This window comes from Lagenorhynchus albirostris, chromosome 5 (genome assembly GCF_949774975.1).
Source record: "Lagenorhynchus albirostris chromosome 5, mLagAlb1.1, whole genome shotgun sequence".
NCBI lineage: Eukaryota > Metazoa > Chordata > Mammalia > Artiodactyla > Delphinidae > Lagenorhynchus > Lagenorhynchus albirostris.
Window position 1 is genome coordinate 126976665 of NC_083099.1, and position 18055 is coordinate 126994719.

General features: G+C 37.1%; 2 protein-coding genes across 3 annotated transcripts in view; one reads left to right on the plus strand and one right to left on the minus strand.

Moving 5' to 3' along the window:
- JAM2 (junctional adhesion molecule 2) overlaps positions 1 to 18055 on the plus strand; it is a 410153-nt gene that overhangs the window by 272515 nt on the left and 119583 nt on the right. The window lies entirely within an intron of this gene.
- APP (amyloid beta precursor protein) overlaps positions 1 to 18055 on the minus strand; it is a 275906-nt gene that overhangs the window by 51912 nt on the left and 205939 nt on the right. For both annotated transcript variants that reach the window (XM_060150785.1, XM_060150786.1), the window contains exons 12-13: positions 16547 to 16675; positions 15534 to 15633 (exon numbers count right to left, since the gene is read on the minus strand). In XM_060150785.1, coding sequence (XP_060006768.1) covers positions 15534 to 15633; positions 16547 to 16675 — 229 coding nt within the window. The remainder of the gene's footprint in view (positions 1 to 15533; positions 15634 to 16546; positions 16676 to 18055) is intronic.

The window sequence follows — 18055 nt, forward strand, 5'->3', positions numbered from 1 at the left end:
TCAAACTATCAAAAATTAAATACAAAGAAAATATATTAAAAGCAGCAAGGGAAAAGCAACAAAATAACAGACAAAGGAATCCCCAAAAGGTTAACAGCTGATTTTTCAGTAGAAACTCTGCAAGCCAAAAGGGAGTGACAGGACATATTTAAAGTGATGAAAGGAAAAACCTACAACCAAGATTACTCTACCCAGCAAGGAACTCATTCAGATCCGATGGAGAAATTGAGACCTTTACAGATAAGCAAAAGTTAAGAGAAGTCAGCACCACCAAACCAGCTTTACAACAAATGCTAAAGGAACTTCTCTAGGCAGGATACACAAGAGAAGGAAAAGACCTACAATAACAAACCCAAAACAATTAAGAAAATGGTAACAGGAACATACATATCGATAACTACCTTAAATAAAAATGGATTAAATGCTCCAACCAAAAGACACAGACTGGCTGAATGGACACAAACACAAGACCCGTACATATGCTGTCTACAGGAGACCCACTTCAGACCGAGGGACACATACAGACTGAAAGTGAGGGGAGGGAAAAAGATATTCCATGCAAATGGAAATCAAAAGAAAGCTGGAGTAGCAATTCTCATATCAGACAAAACAGACTTTAAAATAAAGACTTTTACAAGACATAAAGAAGTACACTAAATAATGATCAAAGGATCAATTCAAGAAGAAGATATAACAATTGTAAATATTTATGCACCCAACATAGGAGCACCTCAATACATAAGGCAAATGCTAACAGCCATAAAAGGGGAAATCGACAGTAACACAATCATAGTAGGGGACTTTAACAACCCACTTTCAACAATGGACAGATCATTCAAAATGAAAGTAAATAAGGAAACACAGCTTTAAATAATACATTAAACAAGATGGACTTAACTGATATTTATAGGACATTCCATCCAAAAACAACAGAATACACTTTCTTCTCAAGTGCTCATGGAATATTCTCCAGGATAGACCATATCTTGGGTCACAAATCAAGCCTTGGTAAATTTAAGAAAATTGAAATCGTATCAAGTATCTTTTCTGACCACAACACTATGAGAATAGATATCAATTATAGAAAAAAAAACTGTAAAAAATACAAACACATGGAGGTTAAAAACAATATGTTACTAAATAACCAAGAGATCACTGAAGAAATCAAAGAGGAAATCAAAAAATACCTAGACACAAATGACAATGAAAACACGATGACCCAAAACCTATGGGATGCAGCAAAAGAAATTCTAAGAGGGAAGTTTACAGCAATACAATCCTACTGCAAGAAACAAGAAACATCTCAAATAAACAACCTAACCTTACACCTAAAGCAAATAGAGAAAGAAGAACAAAAAACCCCCAAAGTTAGCAGAAGGAAAGAAATCATAAAGATAAGATCAGAAATAAATGAAGAAGAAATGAAGGAAACAATAGCAAAGATGAATAAAACTAAAAGCTGGTTCTCTGAGAAGATAAACAAGATTGATAAACCATTAGCCAGCCTCTTCAAGAAAAAAAAGAAGACTCAAATCAACAGAATTAGAAATGAAGAAGGAGAAGTAACAACTGACACTGCAGAAATACAAAGGATCATGAGACATTACTACAAGCAACTATATGCCAATAAAATGGACAACCTGGAAGAAATGGACAAATTCTTAGAAAAGCACAACCTTCTAAGACTGATCCAGGAAGAAATAGAAAATATAAACAGACCAATCACAAGGACTGAAATTGAAACTGTGATTAAAAATCACAATGCAAATCAAGCCCAGGACCAGATGGCTTCACAGGCGAATTCTATCAAACATTTAGAGAAGAGCTAATACCCAACCTTCTCAAACTCTTCCAGAATATAGCAGAGGGAGGAACACTCCCAAACTCACTCTATGAGGCCACTATCACCCTGATACCAAAACCAGACAAAGATGTCACAAAGAAAGAAAACTACAGGCCAATATCACTGATGAACATAGATGCAAAAATCCTCAACAAAATACTAGCAAACAGAATCTAACAGCACATTAAAAGGATCATACACCATGATCAAGTGGGGTTTATCCCAGGAATGCAAGGATTCTTCAATATATGCAAATCAATCAATAAGATACACCATATTACCAAATGGAAGAATAAAAACCATACGATCGTCTCAATAGATGCAGAAAAAGCTTTTGACAAAATTCAACACATATTTATGATAAAAACCCTCCAGAAAGTAGGCATAGAGGGAACTTTTCTCAGAATAATAAAGGCTATATATGACAAACCCACAGCCAACATTGTTCTCAATGGTGAAAAACTGAAACCATTTCCACTAAGATCAGGAACAAGACAAGGTTGCCCACTCTCAGCACTATTATTCAACATAGTTTTGGAAGTTTTAGACTCAGCAATCAGAAAAGAAAAAGAAATGAAAGGAATCCAGGGGCTTCCCTGGTGATGCAGTGGTTGAGAGTCTGCCTGCCGATGCAGGGGACATGGGTTCGTGCCCTGGTCTGGGAAGATTCCACATGCTGTGGAGTGGCTAGGCCTGTGAGCCATGGCCGCTGATCCTGCGTGTCCGGAGCCTGTGCTCTGCAATGGGAGAGGCCAAGGCAGTGAGAGGCCTGCGTACCACCAAAGGAAAAAAAAAAAAAAAAAAAGGAATCAAAATCAAAAAAGAAAAAGTAAAACTGTCACTATTTGCAGATGACATGATACTATACATAGAGAATCCTAAAGATGCTACTAGAGCTAATCAATGAATTTGGTAGAGTAGCAGGATGCACAAGTAAGGCACAGAAATCTCTTGCATTCCTGTGATGAAAAATCTGAAAGAGAAATTAAGGAAATACTCCCATTTACCACTGCAACAAAAAGAATAAAATACCTAGGAATAAACCTACCTAAGAAGATGAAAGACTTGTATGCAGAAAACTACAAGACACTGATGAAAGAAATTAAAGATGATACAAACAGATGGAGAGATATACCATGTTCGTGGATTGGAAGAATCAACATTGTGAAAATGACTCTACTACCCAAAGCAATCTACAGATTCAATGCAATCCTTATCAAACTACCAATGGCATTTTTCATAGAACTAGAACAAAAAATTTCACAATTTGTATGGAAACACAAAAGACCCCAAATAGCCAAAAGAATCTCGAGAAAGAAAAACGGAGCTGGAGGAATCAGACTCCCTGACTTCAGTCTATACTACAAAGCTACAGTAATCAGGACAGTATGGTACTGGTACAAAAACAGAAATATAGATCAATGGAACAGGATAGAAAGCCCAGAGATAAACCCACACACATATGGTCACCTTATCTTTGATAAAGGAGGCAAGAGTATACAATGGAGAAAAGACAGCCTCTTCAATAAGTGGTGCTGGGAAAACTGGACAGCTAGCTACATGTAAAAGAATGAAAGTAGAACACATCCTCACACCATACACAAAAATAAACTCAAAATGTATTAAAGACCTAAATGTAAGGCCAGACACTATCAAACTATTAGAGGAAAACATAGGCAGAACACTCTGTGACATAAATCACAGCAAGATCATTTTTGACCCACCTCCTACAGAAATGGAAATAAAAACAAAAATAAACAAATGGGACCTAATGAAACTTAAAAAGTTTTGCACAGCAAAGTAAATGATAAATAACATGAAAAGACAACCCTCAGAATGGAAGAAAATAGTTGCAAATGAAGCAACTGACAGAGGATTAATCTCCAAAATTTACAAGCAGCTCATGCAGCTCAATATCAAAAAAACAAACAACCCAATCTAAGAATGGGTGGAAGACCTAAATAGACATTTCTCCAAAGCAGATATACAGATTGCCAAGAAACACATGAAAAGATGCTCAACATCACTAATCATTAGAGAAATGCAAATCAAAACTACAATGAGGTATCACCTCACACAGGTCAGAATGGCCATCATCCAAAAATCTACAAACAATAAATGCTGGAGACGATGTGGAGAAGAGGAAACCCTCTTGCACTGTTGGTGGGAATGTAAATGATAGAGCTACTGTGGAGAACAGTATGAAGGTTCCTTAAAAATGTAAAAATAGAACTACCATATGACCCAGCAATCCCACTACTGGGCATATAACCAGAGAAAACCATAATTCAAAAAGAGTCATGTACCACAATGTTCATTGCATCACTATTTACAATAGCCAGGACATGGAAGCAACCTACGTGTCCACTGACAGATGAATGGATAAAGAAGATGTGGTGCATATATACAAAGGAACATTACTCAGCCATAAACAGAAGCAAAATTGAGTTATTTGTAGTGAGTTGGATGGACCTAGAGTCTGTCATACAGAGTGAAGTAAGTGAGAAAGAGAAAAACAAATACCGTATGCTAACACATATATATATGGGATCTAAAAATAAAAAAAAATGATTTTTATGAATGTAGGGGCAGGACAGGAATAAAGACACAGAAATAGAGAATGGACTTGATGACACGGGAAGGGGGAAGGGCAAGTTGGGATGAAGTGAGAGAGTAGCATGGATATATACACACTACCAAATGTAAAATAGATAGCTAGTGGTAAGCACTAGCTATTGTGCTAGTGGATTCTTAATCACCGTGCCATCAGGGAAGCCCTACCTATATACTTTTGAAACCCTGTAATATTCCCTTGATATTATTAGAGTGGTGACTGAGAATTAAGGCACTTACCTAGTGATATATCAGTGGCAATGATAAAGTTAATTTTTTTTTAATTGACTAAAGCTGTTTGAGTAGAAAACTATAACTATTAACAACGTTTCATATACAAAAAGTTTAGAAAACTGCTTTTTGGTATCATGGAAAACTTATAAACAGCAAGAAGCTTATGTTATCTGGTCACAGTCATGACTAAAGAAAAAGTTTTAGTGTAATAGAGGAAGGTTACATTATGAATGATTATGCTTTCAAGTCCAGCTCCACACATGATACTCTCCTTATTGTGTATGCCACATCAAAAAGGGCATTTTGGCAACTTTCCTTTCTATCAAATATGTTGACTATCATTGGAGAGTAAACTCATTTTAATTATTTCAAGCCTCAGTAATCATCAACAAAACGAAGGCAGGTTTTTGCAAAAGAGTGACTAATTTAGAATTTCAAACGCCAATTTCTCTCTCCACATCTCCTGTCCTCTGCCTAAAACCTAGAATGTGAAATTTGCTTTGCTTCTAGAGTTACCTAAATAAAAACAGTATAAGACGTTAATAAGTATAATCATATTAATATGATATGTTCCCTTTTGCATTCCCAGCTCTCCACTGTTCAGGTCCCAGGAAGTTCCTTCATAACTTGGCAAAGCTTCAGAAGCAACTCACTACAGGCCCAGAACTTCCCTTCACTATGCTAGCCTCTGAAAGAGAAGAAATGCATCATTTGCCAAGACCAGGCTGGCTCAGGCTCTTGCTTCTGAGAGGCATGAAACTTGCAGCTGGCCCTTCCTCCTGCTCTCAGATGACAATGCCTCTGGTCTCTACTGGCCTTAGGAGAAGCTTTATCAAGTTTAATGTTAAAGAGGAAGCTGAACACACAGTTCCTCTATCTGCTCTCATGGGATGGGCAGACTTTTCTAACTACCACCCAGACCAAAAGCAAAGATACTGAGACATGCATAAGACAATACAAGTAGTCACCATTTGCTGTTCCACAGAAATAGTAAGATTTAATTCATGCTTTTATGAGCACATGTAAATAAATATATTTGTAAAAAATTAAACACATTAAATAGGCTATTTTAAATTCACTGTCTCAGGTCAATGGATCTAGCAACAGTAGTTGAAATTAAGTAACACCCTAACTTTGGCCTTTTGACCACCTGTTTTTCACTCCAAGTCCAAAAGATTGTTTCTGAATAGTGTTTTGATTCATATGATGTAAACACTCCTTTGGACACATGCCTCATAATCTGGAATGGGTTAATAGATTGATCTCCTGTTTTTGATGAGACATTATACCCCAGTGTCTATGACTGATTTTCTAAAGCAGGCCATGGTATAGATGGCAGGAGAATAGTTAACAAAGAGTAACAGAGCTTACTCAGGGAGTACACTGCAAAATTTGTTTCTGAGTTGAAGAGCAAGAGGCAAATTAACATTCCTTCCAAAGTCTTTCTCACATGCAAATACATTCATCTCTCTCCCAGTTAGACTTTGTGGAAACAGATTTCAAAATTAATCTCAATTTGAATGCATCTCTATTTTCAGGGTGGCAAATATCACTACAATTTTTTTCTTCTCTTTAAAAATATGAACCTTGAAGGCAGCTGGTTGTGAAAAACAAAATAACCAGCCCTTGTTCCCCAGTGTAAAATCACTGGTTGCTCCCCAGAATCTACCAAAAAAAATCAGGATACATCTGTGGCAGGGTTCCCTGCCAGAAGTAGTCTAGGAGTTCCCATTGTGGTCTGACTTCACCCCCCAATCATTTTAGTTAGGATTTGTTTTTGGATTTTGATTCAAATTACAGGGCCATGTGCAAGAGCTGTTGAGTTAAGGAAAAACTCTGGAACTGCACTCGATCATCACAGGCACCAGAAGAGCTCAGTGTGAGAGGCACTGCCTCAGCCTTCACCCATTTGGTCAAGGTGCACACACACACACGCACACACACACGCACACAAACATATCAGAGAATGGCATGAAAATAGACAAAACCCACCAATGTGTCACAGTTGTCATGATTTAAGGAAGAGTTCACAAAGAAATTTCCTTGAATCTCACCAAAATTTTGAGTAAAGGGTGACAGTGTGCTAAGTCAATTTTCCTGCGACTTCTAAACATTTACCCTCCTGAATGGGGTCAAAGCAGAATCACCTCATAGCGGATATCTCTTCAAGTAGTGATAGTGTTTTAAAAGTTCATTAAAAAAAATTACAATAGAAATACTCCCTGAATTGATCTACAGATTCAAGGTAATCCCTATTAAAATTCTGACTACCTTTTTAGCAGAAATGAGGAAAAAAAGACTTTAAAATTCATATGGAAAAGCAAGGGACCCCAAATAGTCAAAACAATCTTGAAAAAGAACAAAGGAGGAAGACTCACATTGCCTATTTCAAAACTTACTACAGAGCTACAATACTCAAAATAGTGTGGTATTGTAATAAGAATGTATATATAGAAGGAATAGAATTGAGAGTCAAGAAATAAACCCATATATCCCTGGTCAACTGATTTTTGACAAGGGTTCCAATACCATTCAAAGTAGAAAGAATAGTTTTTTTCAACAAATGGTGATGGGACACTGGATATCCACATGTAAAAGAATGAAGGGGGCTTCCCTGGTGGCACAGTGGTTGAGTCCGCCTGCCGATGCAGGGCACATGGGTTCGTGCCCCAGTCCGGGAAGATCCCACATGCTGTGGAACAGCTGGGCCCATGAGCCATGGCCACTGAGCCTGTGTGTCCGGAGCCTGTGCTCCGCAACGGGAGAGGCCACAGCAGTGAGAGGCCCGTGTACCAAAAAAATAAAAAATAAAAAAAATAATGAAGGAGGATCCTTATCTCACATTACATATAAAAATTAACTCAAAATGAATCAAAGATTTAACTATAAGAGCTAAACTATAAGACTCTTGGAAACAAACACAGGTATACATATATTTGACCTTGGATTGAGCAATTGTTCTTAGATATAATACTAAAGCATAAGCAACAGTGAAAACAAATTGATAAACTGGACTTCATCAAAGTTTTACAATTTTGTGTGTTCAAAGGATGTCAAGAAAGTGAAAAGAAAACCTACAAAAAGGGAGAAAATATTTTCAAATCATATATTTAATGAGAGTTTAGTATCCAGAATATATAAAGATCTTTTACAACTCAATAATAAAAACGCAGAGCCCTATTAAAAAATATGCAAAAGATTTTAATAGATACCGCCTACTTATTAAGACTGAAAACATAATCCATAGAGCCACTGCAATGGTATGAAATAAACAATGTGGTTTATATGTAAGTCATCTAATGACTGCCAGGGTACACTGGGATCGCAAGAAATAAGATCAATATACCACTCCGAATTATACATATTAATGTCTACAATCTATCTGCCAGAATGGCAGAGATTATGCTTATTTGTTTTAAATTAAACTTTTTGACATTCATTCTTCCTAGAAAGTGTATACTTTTTTAATAATGCTAAACGATTGACTTTTCCTTTAAAATTATGGATCAGAAAATACAGAAAAAAACACATCTGTTTGTCAGAAGGGAATATTATAAAAATTACCCAGGGAAACTGATGTTGTTTCCCTGAATAATTTCCATGTCAATAATTTACATATGTCAAGTTACATACATCAACTTTTTTTTTTATATTAGTCAGCATTTAAAAATATTCTTTAATTAATTAATTAATTTATTTGTCTGCATCGGGTCTTAGTTGTGGCACGTGAGATCTTCGTTGCCGCGTGTGGGATGTTTGTTGTGGCACACGAGGATCTTTATTTGCGGCATGCAGGAATCTTCCCATTGAAGCATGTGGGATCTAGTTCCCTGACCAGGGATTGACCCAAGGCCCCCTGCATTGGGAGCATGGAGTCTTAGCCACTGGGCCACCAGGAAAGTCTCTACATACGTCAAAAGGACCCTATCACTGACTTCCACAGATCATCTGAATGACATACACTATATTTATAGATTCAGTCATTAAACTCCTAAGAAAAGGACAGCTTACATATCATATCCAAAAAAGGTATAAAGAACTAAATGTCTGCAAAGCACTAAACTAGACACTATGGGTGAGTTAAATGCTTAAGGGCTGTAACCTCCTAAGACTATTTACAGACCGGTTGGGTTTGAGGTATGAACTCATTGGCATTGACACATCTATGTTTTGCTGTTTAGAGACATTTCAACATGGCAGGCAAAGCATCAGAAAACTGGGTTGCTGTTGTCATAGTATACTTTTCCGTTTTGAAGATTAATATGCTTACATGTAGGTCACTTGACAACGCAGTTTCATTTTCTCATTTATAAAATGAGTTGTACTATTTTGGAAGAGTAAATGTCTTGCTTAAGAGGGAGACAAAGATATACATTTAGAGGGTAGGTAAATAAACACTGGTCAAACCTGTAATTCAGGTAATAATACTGGAAAAAATACTAATAAGGACCTCTGAGACTACTGTAAAACTAAAGGAAGAACATGTCTTTGGCAATTTATGATACAAAGAAATGTTCTTGTTGCCAAATACTTAAATCAGTTCTAAAATGTAAAATCTACTTATACTTAAAAGCCATTTCCTATGGAAAATAAGAGTGGAGTAAGTTAATAGTTCTCTCACTTTATTTACTTTTATGATTTTTTTTTTCTTCCTGATGCCCTCCCCTGACTAACAATTATACACAAGGATACTTAAAATTCTCAGTAGTAATGAATGTTCCATTTTGTTGGTCTGGAAGTGCCATAGATATTCTATTTTAAGTCTAGACTACTTTGGATTCATTAAATCCAAAAATCAATAGGTTTACTAGGAACAGAGAATGGAAACACTGTCCTTGAAATAAACATGCTGTATTTTTCCCAAAGAGCAGAAAAGTTTATCAGGAGGCCACAGTCAAATTGTAATAAAAAATTATAAGCCTTCTTTCATTAACTTGAGTTTCTTGATCTCCTGCCACATATTTCAATCCCACCCCATTCACTATGGATTTGTTCCGCCAGAGATCCTTCCAACATCTGGTTTACAATAATTCATGTTTTTACTAATTTTGAAGGCTAAAAGAAAAAAAAAAAAAAACCAGGGTATGAAACAATTAGGCCTTCCTTCCCCCTTTCCTTCCTCCTATCTTTCTCATAAATTGATCATTACAGCATTCTGTGAAACAGCCAGCCCTGAGTTGAGAGCTACAATGTTTTTAGCCTTGAGGAAGCTGTAAAATGAAGTACTCTGGTGAGTGCTGATAGAAGAATAGAATCCTTTTGGCACAGATTTAAGGAAGATTACAAAGGATAAAAAAATCCACTCATTTTGAAACAGCAAATTGACAAAGCAAAGCCGAGATGAACAATAGTAGAGATGAAGGAATTCTGCTTTTTTGAAGGGTTAAAAGATGATCAAGACAGAATATGGACATTGAAAAGAGGCATATTTTCCTTAAATTAATGATCATATCATTTGCTGAATAAAAAAAAAAAATTGTCCTAAACAGCTATTTTCAATGAGGAAGGGATTCTTTCCCCCTCTACAAACGCCTTATGTCTTTCTTTACAGAAAGCTTCATAATTTGTATGCAAATACAATTTTTAAAAAAGGAAAACATTAAGTAATAAATGATGTGCCTGGGAACTTGCACATAATAGTAATTCAAACTGAACTGAAAAATTATTATAAAAGAATACACAGCAAGCTTTTATAAAACTAATAGAGTAGTTTTGATAATTCATACTTATTGGTGAAGCAAAGCAAATAGATAGCCTCAGACTCTGGTTGATGGAAGAGTCAAACCAGACAACATATTTAATAAATCAAGTGTCAAAGTATATGAATTGGGCAGAAAGCCAAACAGCAGAGGGTCATGGATAAGATATAGTACAATATTGTAAAATGTTATTAATTACAGTCCTGAGAACTCAGCTTTATTCTTTATTTTGATACCTTTGCCAACGCACCCATTTTGTTGGCTTGAGCAATCATAGCTTTAGAGAATGCTGCAGCCGAGGAAAAAGGTTTGTTTTGTGTAGCACTAGCTATGCTAGGTGCTAAGGAAGGAGCTCAGGGTGGGTCTTTAGGGTTATGGAGGAGATCACCTGATCCACCTAAGTTAAGGATCATCTACTTTGCAGCCTAGGGATTTGCTTCAACCTAGGCTATGATGACTAATACTACAGAGTACCAGGTCCTCTGCTGGATCCCAAGGATACAGACATGACCAAGACATGTCTTGGAAGATCGCACAGGACTGGGGGCTGGTGGACGTGTCAATAAACAATTAAATACAAAGTAGAGTATGGTATTAGAGGTGGATACATGGTGCTTTAGACACTGAGGTTTAGTAGAAGAAAATTCTACTGAATTGAGAGTAGGAAAGTGGGTAGCAGAGAGAGTATGAGTTTCGGACTCATGCAGACCTTGGCTCCAATTCCACTTTCATCACTTTACTATCTGTTAAGGGCAAGTTAGTTGGAGGTGCTGTCACTGAATTCACCAGTGTTGTCACTAGCGCATATGTTGCATTTGTGTGAATTATAAGAAAGCTCCACTTCACGGGGATGTGGCCCCATCCCAGAGGGCTTGGCTTCGTTAGTGGGATGTGGAATGAATGTCAGTCTATGCTTTTTCCCTAAACCACCTGTCACATCTATATGTGGTGGCCCTGAACCTCAACATGCGTGAACTTTCATAAAGAACTCAGGCCAGCAACATCATCAGTAAGAGATTCTCATCAGTTCGCTATATAACTGTCACTCAAACACCAGCTCTTCCCTCTGGCTCCCTATGCAAATTAGTCAAGGGCTTATGGGAGTGTGGACATTTCAGTTGAGTATTGAAGTATGCTGCTTTTCAAGCAAGGAAGAACCATGTGCAGGTTGTATTTTCATTTTAGCAGGGAACTCAGCCCTGAAGAGGAAGAATTTGGGTAGGAGGGGACCAAGAGGCAGGATGACTAGTTGAGAGTCCAGTGAAACTCATGTGAGAGGATAAGGATCTGAGCTAACGATGTGGATTTACAGAGCAGGGATTCCACATGAATATCGGAGGTAGAATACATAGGATTTCAGATTGATAAGCAATCATGGGTGGAGGAGAGGAAGGCATCATGGATATGTATAGGACAACTGGGATAACCCATAACTGAGATTGTAAAATGGGTCAATTGCAAGAGGGACACAATGATTTCTTCCTTACACACATAGTTTGGAGTTTGAGAAACAGGTGAAATATAGGCATACCTCGGAGACACTGCAGGCTCGGTTCCAGACCACTGCGATAAAGTATCTCAACTTTATATCTCAACAAAGCAAGTCACATGAATTTTTTGGTTTCCCAGTGCATATAAAAGTTATGTTTACCCTATACTGTAGTCTATTAACTGTGCAATAGCATTACGTCTAAAAAGACGATGAACATACCTTAATTAAAAAATATTTTATTGCTAAAAAATGCTAACCATCATCTGAGCCTTCAGCGAGTCACTATCTTTTTGCAATAGTAACATCAAAGATCACTCATCACAGAGCACCATCACAAATATAATAATAATGAAATAGGTTGAAATATCACAATAATTACCAAAATGAGACTGAAGTGAGAAAATGCTGTTGGAAAACGGTGCTGACAGACTCACTCAACACAGGGTTGCTACAAAACTTCCATCTGTGAAAAATGCAATATCTGCAAAGCGCAATAAAACGAGGTATGCCTGTGTTCTGAGTCTGGAATATGTCACTGGGACTCAGCAGACAGGTTGTTGTTATGGATATGGGATTTACTGGAGTTAACAGTAGAGCAGCATAAACAGATGGCTTTCTCAGGAAAGCACAGTGGGTGAAAACGGTCAGGGCTGGAACTCATGGCCCTGACGAATTCTAGGCTTTAGTCAGTCACACTTTACTGTTCTCACAAATTTGATGCCAGTTCCCACTTTCGCCCTTTTCTTTCTGGTGTGACTAGCTTCTTCCTCAGTTTCACCCATAATAGAGAATTCTACCCTCGTGGGAGCATAAACTACCTGAAGCAGACAAACCTATGTCACGAAAGATACTAGCAGTTCCTCAGGACTGGTGAAAACCCTTCATCTCCAGAGCAACTATTACCCTTATTTAACAAAACTATTGTATTTCTCTCCAGATGGTTTACTGTATTAAACATATTCTAACTGTCTGCATTTATAAGCACAAACTTTTATATAAACAACATGCATTTGTAGGTTCTTTTGGATCTTCTCCTTTTCCCAGCAGCTCTGAATTTTAGTATGCTTCTTACTTACACTGAACTGACTCCAAATCTAAAATCTGATTACACACAGAAAAGGCAGATGCATGCAAATCAGACTAATGACAAAGCATTTAATTAGAAATTAAATGTACAGGACATACACTGGAAGAAATCTGTGCAGATTCTATTTGGAAAGTAAGCTAAAAACCAACTTCTATTATGGAAAATTTCAAGCGCATATAAAAGTAAAGAGAATACTACAAAGAACTCCCGCTCAGCTTAAACAGCACTCAGCTTAAACAATTGGCACTCACAGCCCATCTTGTTTCATCTATGGTCCTACTTTAAAAGTAAGTTATTTTTGGGCTTCCCTGGTGGCGCAGTGGTTGAGAGTCCACCTGCCGATGCAGGGGACACGGGTTCGTGCCCCGGTCCGGGAAGATCCCACATGCTGCAGAGTGGCTGGGCCCGTGAGCCGTGGCCGCTGAGCCTGCGCGTCCGGAGCCTGTGCTCCGTGGGAGAGGCCACAGCAGTAAGAGGCCCACATACCGCAAAAATAAATAAATAAATAAATAAAAATAATAAAAAATAAATAAAAATGGAGGCAAGAAAGATTTTTTAAATGATTATCTTTTAGGATTCGGTGTTCGGTATACTCAGAATGACAAAACTATTTTTAAAAATGACATGCTCTTAAGCTTACTTAACAGTTTTTTTTTAAAGAAAAAATTCTATGATTCTAGTTATCGGAATATTCTCCCTGCCACTGAGATTTGAAGTTTAGTGTGTGGTTCTACTCTTGGGGCATTTTGCAACACTCAAGACAGCTGAATCACCATCTGTTCTGTGGAACTGCGACTTATTAGTGGTCACTGCTTTCAGTAGTATTTTGCTGAATGAAAACGTCTGGTAATTTAATTAGAAAGAGTCAACCATAATTACTGGCTGAGAGTGAAATATTCTAGTCCTTTGCAATGGCTTATTCCTCTATAGTTTGGTATTACTGGCAACACCTCAGTTGAAGTTCCTTATGAAAATAAGCTTGATAAGATGGCTATAAGGCCAAAATACATTCATCTAGAAGATTTGAGCTTCAGTTCATTAAGAACGTGATTTTTCTTTGATTTTGTCCCTTCTACAACTTATTGGAGGCCTTTCTTATACTTATTTAATACACAGTATTTTAAAGGTTCCTTACACGTCTATCCTAATATATAACAAGAATATTCGTTTCTTAAAGAAAGGATCCTGTGTGTTAATAATACACAACACTGAACAGACCATTATTACCTGATAAGTGCCAAATACTTGGTAGTAATACAAACAACACTTGCAAGGTATTACTAAGTTAGAAAAAAGAAGAGTAGAACAGCACTGTTATGAAATGTAAAAATCGAGCCAAGCCGTGTTTCGGGCACTTCAAAGCAGGAATTCCTGCAACCGGTACACCATCTACAACATCCTGGGTGTTCTGTTTTCAGATAACCTGCATCTGTTTTAAACCAAATTAAGCATCTACTTCCAACCCAATTAAGAAAGAACAGGACTCATTATGGAGAGGGATCCACCACACACATATTGCTTATTTACAGATGGTTTATGCACCATATCGCCCGGATTCATACATCTGCTTTATGTTGAAAGATGCACTAGGGTAATTGCATCTAAGTACTTCTGTGAGGCAAAGTTAAACAAATATGGGCATTTTGGGGGTTTGTGGAGAATTATGTTATGCGATACTTTACTCCCTTTCCAAGAAAAACAGAAAAGGGAGAACTTACTCATACGAAATATTAAAGATGTCATTACGAAAACTAGGGCCATAGGAGACAGTGGGCACACAAGTCGGTTTCCTGGTTTTGATAATGCATGATGTTACATAAGATGTTACTGCTGAGGAAGGTGGGTGATGTCTACCTTGGACTACTCTGTATTATTTTTCCAACTTCTTATAAGTGTATGATTATTTTAAAAGTTTAATGAAAGATAGCGGGCATATAGTTAATTAAGTTTAAACAACAATGTGGTCCAGAGAACACTCATGGCTATGCAGGGGGCGGGGCGTGCATCAAAGAAAGATGCGTTACTGAATATAACAATAACCTCAAAGTCAAAGGTCAGAGTTTTGTGGTTTTGCTGTGCTCCTTGGGATATGCATGACATAGGCAAGTTTCTTAAATTGTAAGTTTGGGCTCCTTCATCTGAAAAATGAGGATATCATGGCACTCATAAGATTATGATAATAAAGAATTAAGAGATGAAGGGTTGTTTCTATTAAACTGTAAAGTACCAAAGCATCATAAGGTGATATTTATAAGATTGACTAAATTAGAAAACTGTTGACAAGTATAATCCAACAACAAGTAGCTCATTATCACACAAATAGACCAAAGTCAAATTACATCCCCCTCGGCTTTTGTCAGTATGCAGTTAAGACCTGATGCAATTGCTAAGATGAGAGCAACTTTCACTCCCCAGTAGCTTCACTGTAGAAGGGAATCTGCTCTTTTTCCTTCCACATATTAAAACACTGATGATTCCTGATGCAGATGAACTCAGTTCCCTGATTTTCTCCTACAGGAGGAAAATATGTTTATATGCACAGAACCAAAAAAACAGCTCACTCACCAACTTCATCCTGAATTTCCTCAGCCACAGCAGGAACATTGTAGAGCAGGGAGAGAGACTGGTTCATGCGCTCGTAAATCACGCGGAGGTGTGTCATAACCTGCAGCAAAGGATGATAGCTCCAGGTAAACCATCTCTGGAGTAAGGAGGAGTTATTTTCCTTACCAAGCACCGCAGACAAGATACAAACTTCCCAAATAAAACTGACAAAATGCTGCTGGAACTTTGAACATGAACGGGCATCTTTATTTTTCTTATTCCCTCATTTTTTGTTCTCTAACTTTGGAGCTGCTTTAAACTTTCCATTATATTCTATGCTTGTAACCATAAGATATAAAGCCAATTGAAAAGACCATTTCTGCCCAATTCTGATTCCTAACATTGAGATTCCTAAATAAGCTCTGATGCTCCATATATATATATATATATATATATATATATATATATATGTCTTTGCAAAGTTTCCAATAGATGGGATCATATGGATATTTCACATGAAACATAGATATTTCATGATAGATATTTCAAAAAATTCTTCTGTTTAAGGAAATGTAAAATTTCAGATTTCCAGAGGTAGATCCCAGTTGTCAAGTTTTGAAAATGGCAGAGTATAAAACGTATCACTACCAAGCTTCATTTAGTCTCACATTATCTCCAAGCATTACAGTAGAAATGGAGTTTATGATTGTCTTCTATAATTTAGTTGAACCAAATTTTAGCGGTTTTGGTTTATACAATTTTGTTTTCATTTTAGTCATCAGAGTTTGATGGTTCCTTAAGAATCAGTAGCAGTAGACACTCAAGAGTTTTATATTCTTTGTTATTTTCATAACTCAGAAAGTGCCAAACCACATGTTGCCCTAGGACAAGCCTTTAGAATTTACCAGGTATTAAAGAACTCTTGCTATAGAGGTCCAACACCCATGGCTATTCTGGGAATACCTAAAGATCCAACTCAAAGGGCAAGAACACTGAATTGTCCAAGTTGCATGATTACCACATTCTGTGCTTACCTGGGACCGGATCTGGGCAGCTTTCTTTGGATCCACCATGCGAACATGTTCAAAATGCTTTAAGGTATGCTGTCTATCTTTCTGTTCGGCACGGACATACTTCTTTAGCATGTTGAACACATGACGAGGCTGTAGGGGAAAAAAAAAGTTCAGGTTTGTCCAAAATATTGCTTCTTCCAATGGCTTTGGGTCAGAGGTCCCGCTAGTTCATTCCATGATGTGAAAGCACTGTGAGTCACGTTTTTGCAATTCTCCATTCCCTTCTTACTAGGTAATTCTTATTTGATTGGTCACTTTTCATTTCTGTAACAGCATTTAGCATTTGACACATATCATGATGGCTATCCTTGTTAACATTTTCTTTTAAAATAGTGTCTTCTGCTATTGAAGGACAGTTGATTTTGGATCTGTCAGATTTAAGTTAGGTACTTTCCATTTTCCCACCCAAATATACAGGGGCATATGAGACTATAATTCTATCTGCACAGTCTTAATGGTTGTCTCAGCAGTAACTGTTGCACAAATAATCCCACCATCAGTAGCATGTAATAATCAAAATGAGAAAAATAATATAACCACTACTAACTTGCAGGCCAAGAAATAGCTGATAAGTTCTAAGAGACATCATATTTTTCTGGGAGAAAGGCCAATGTATTATTTTACTTTGGAGTTTAATTAAATCCTTTCCACGCCATCAGATTCTAATTCTTTCAGCAACAATTAAGTTATTTCTTAAGTGCTTCTATTTTTTTTCTAATTGATTCCATTTCATTTTTATTCCAGTCTTACTTGAAAGCATTCATCCTCATAAAAAAAAAGGGACAAGGTCTGCTTTCTCTATCTTTAACAATTCTCTTGCTACATGCATTCTACTATGATTTTTTAAAATGATTTCCAAAGATACATGTTTCTTCTTCATTAAAACAAACAAAGAAAAATTACCTATGCAAGTTCATATCAGAAATAGAATTTTGGCCATTTGGGTCTATCTAGTTATTATTAACCTGTGAGTCATGGGCACCTTGAAAGCCAGTTGGAAGGTACAGAATTTATTCAGAGATGGTGTATGTGTTTTCCAATACCTTATGGACTGTGCCTCCCCTTCTCCTGTTGTTTAGCTTAGGGCCACCTCCCTGACATGCCAGGTGGAGGTGGTACCCTTTCTCTGTGCTCCCATGAAATGCTATGCAAACCCTCATTATTGCATTTCTGACTGCTCTCTTCAACTGTGAGATTCTTAAGGGCTAGATTTTGTCTTTCTTTATCAGGAATCACAAAATATACAGTGCCTGACTCAGAGAGGGTGCTCTGTACTATACCTTCCATAGGCCACATTCCTATACTTAAGAAAAACAAACAAAGAAATACAATGAAAAGAAAGTAAACCTGAGTTCATCTGCCTTATTTATTCCTTTTATCCTTTTATCCTAATATGCTTCTCCATAATCTTCAAAAAAGGCAGATATCACAGCTTGAAACAGTTTGGGGCAACACATCATTACAATTTTC